The sequence below is a fragment of the Lolium rigidum genome, chromosome 7, assembly GCF_022539505.1.
Source record: "Lolium rigidum isolate FL_2022 chromosome 7, APGP_CSIRO_Lrig_0.1, whole genome shotgun sequence".
NCBI lineage: Eukaryota > Viridiplantae > Streptophyta > Magnoliopsida > Poales > Poaceae > Lolium > Lolium rigidum.
Window position 1 is genome coordinate 50,444,859 of NC_061514.1, and position 2,660 is coordinate 50,447,518.

Genomic DNA, 2,660 nt, shown 5'->3' on the forward strand with positions numbered 1-2,660 from the left:
AACTCCATCTTCCTATAGGATTCAAGTAGACATGCCATTCCAATCCTATACATTTCATATTCCTATGTTTTTCCTATCCTTTAAATCAAAGGAGCCCTAATCATTCATGAGTACTTACAGCCATGTCGGCATGAACGGGACGTCGCCGGCATGGCCCCATTAGTTCCGCCTCGTCGTCGCCCTTGCTGAACTTCCCGCCAGATTTCGAGTCAAACTGGTCTCTTTCTTCTCCAGTTGACGCGCCGCTCAGCCGCGCATTGACTCCACAGTCCACTCCGACGCGACGGCTCCATGTTTTCCTTATAAGCGCCTCCGTTTGCGATTGATTCCATCGAATGTGTAGGAGGATTAAAATTGCACGTGAAATGGTGCTCTGTAGTGGCACTGGTTCTACTTCAGCAGTACTACTGCTACCTGTCCTAGCGGTGTTAGTGGCCGTGGCATTGCTCGTTCCGGCGCCGGCCTCGGCCGCCGGCGTGGCGGGCGCCTCAGTGCGGGCCGTGCAGCTGGAGGCGTTGCTGGCATTCAAGAAGGGCGTCGTCGAGGACCCGCTCGGCACGCTGTCCGACTGGACGGTGCGGGCAGGCGGCGTGCCGCGGCACTGCAACTGGACCGGCATCGCCTGCGACGGCGCGGGCCGCGTCACGTCCATCCAGCTGCTCGAGACCGGGCTCCGGGGCACCCTCACGCCGTTCCTCGCCAACATCTCCACGCTCCAGGTCCTCGACCTCACCTCAAACGCCTTCGCCGGCCCCATCCCGCCGCAGCTCGGCCGGCTCGGCGAGCTCGAGGGGCTCATCCTCACCGTCAACGGCTTCACCGGCGGCATTCCGCCGGAGCTCGGCGACCTGGGCAGCCTGCAGCTGCTGGACCTCTCCAACAACTCCCTCAGCGGCGAAATCCCCAGCCGCCTCTGCAACTGCTCCGCGATGTGGGCGCTCGGCCTCGAGTTCAACAACCTCACCGGCGAAATCCCCTCCTGCATCGGCGACCTCTCCAACCTCGAGATATTCCAGACGTACGTGAACAATCTCCACGGCGAGCTGCCGCCGTCGTTCGCGAAGCTCACGAAACTCAAGACACTGGACCTCAGCGCCAATAACTTGTCCGGCCCGCTTCCGCCGGAGATTGGCGAATTCTCGCACCTCTGGATCGTCCAGCTGTTCCAGAACAGCTTCTCCGGCGAAATACCGCCGGGGCTCGGCCGGTGCAAGAACCTGACGCTGCTCAACATATATAGCAACAGGTTCAGCGGCGCGATCCCTCGCGAGCTCGGCGAGCTGGAGAACCTGAAGGCGCTGCGTCTGTACGACAACGAGCTATCATCGGCGATCCCGAGCTCACTCGGGCGGTGCAAGTCTCTGGTGACGCTCCAGCTCTCGCGAAACAAATTGACCGGATCGATCCCGCCGGAGCTCGGTGAGCTCCGATCGCTCCAGTCACTGTCGCTCCATGCCAACCGGCTCACCGGAACGATTCCATAAGTCTCGTATGTATTGTGATACATGGAATAGCAAGGCCCCAACAAGATGCGATGCGCCAAGCACGACAGGAATGGCACGAGGTGCCGACGGCCTGGCTGTACGCCGACGGCCAAATATCGAGGCCGTCAGCGTACAAGCCGGCCAATCCAGCCCCTCGGTTTACCCCTCGGCGTACTCGTTGCTACGCTAACTGTGACCCTTGACGTACACCTGGCCGTCGGTATAGTCACGAGTAGGTGCCCTGGGCGTACAGTGCTCTCGGTTGCTACGCCGACGTTAACCCTCGGCATATAGCTGGCCATCGGCATAGCCACGAATAGCTGGCCCTGCTTGATCGTGCCTAACGGTCACGTCTACGCTAAGGATTACGGTCAACGTAGCTATTTTCCAGTTTACCACATTAATCTTCAAAAAATCATAAGTAAATCATTATAATTCATAAAAATACAAATAATATATCAAAATTTTCATTTTCATCGCACGAAAAAACCATTTTCATTTTCCAGGTGCCGAAAACGGAGTGTTTTGTGAAGTAACCACCAAATTAAAGTTTCACATTGGTATCAACACATTTTGTAAAAATAATAGACCAACTAAGATGGCAAATTTCTCAACCGGTATATCTGGAACCTTTTCGTCCACCCATCATGAAAAAGAGAAATTCCAACCGAATCGGTAGGATTTTGTATTTTTTTAAATAAATTAATAATTGCATTCTCGGTAGAGATTATTATTGCTTAACCATTGATGTTTATTTAAATAATTAATAAAAATTCAAAATAATAAAGAGTTATGATATCACGATCTAAGGGTTAATAGGATTGATATTGTAGTATTATCAGCAATGTTTCGTGAAGAAGATGGAAGTTTCATCCGAAGGAACCAAGATGTTAAACGTGCTAGAGGTGGAGTAGTTTGAGGAATGGTGACCCGTTGGGAAGTTTGACTATTGTGGGTGATTTGGCCTAAAATTAAGTGTAATGTTAGAATTAAAATGATCAATGCGAGAGATTAAAAAAAATTGATTTTTTTAAAATAATTAGAAAAAAAATATTTTTTTTAAAGTTAACGAGACGAGGATGACGTGGCGTCGGCGTATCATAGCTGCGCCGAGGGCCATGTCTACGCCGACGGCACACATGGCTCTGCTGAGGCGGATCTTGCCCGAGGAGCTAC

The 2,660-nt window shown here is 52.3% G+C and overlaps 1 protein-coding gene across 1 annotated transcript; it reads left to right on the plus strand.

Annotated features, from left to right (window-relative positions):
• Positions 1–365: 365 nt before the first annotated feature.
• On the plus strand, positions 366–1,551 carry LOC124671330 (LRR receptor-like serine/threonine-protein kinase FLS2). Its single transcript, XM_047207715.1, has one exon. It carries the CDS (start codon positions 366–368, stop codon positions 1,482–1,484), a length of 1,119 nt encoding a protein of 372 aa, XP_047063671.1. The 3' UTR covers positions 1,485–1,551.
• The last annotated feature ends 1,109 nt before the right edge of the window (positions 1,552–2,660 follow it).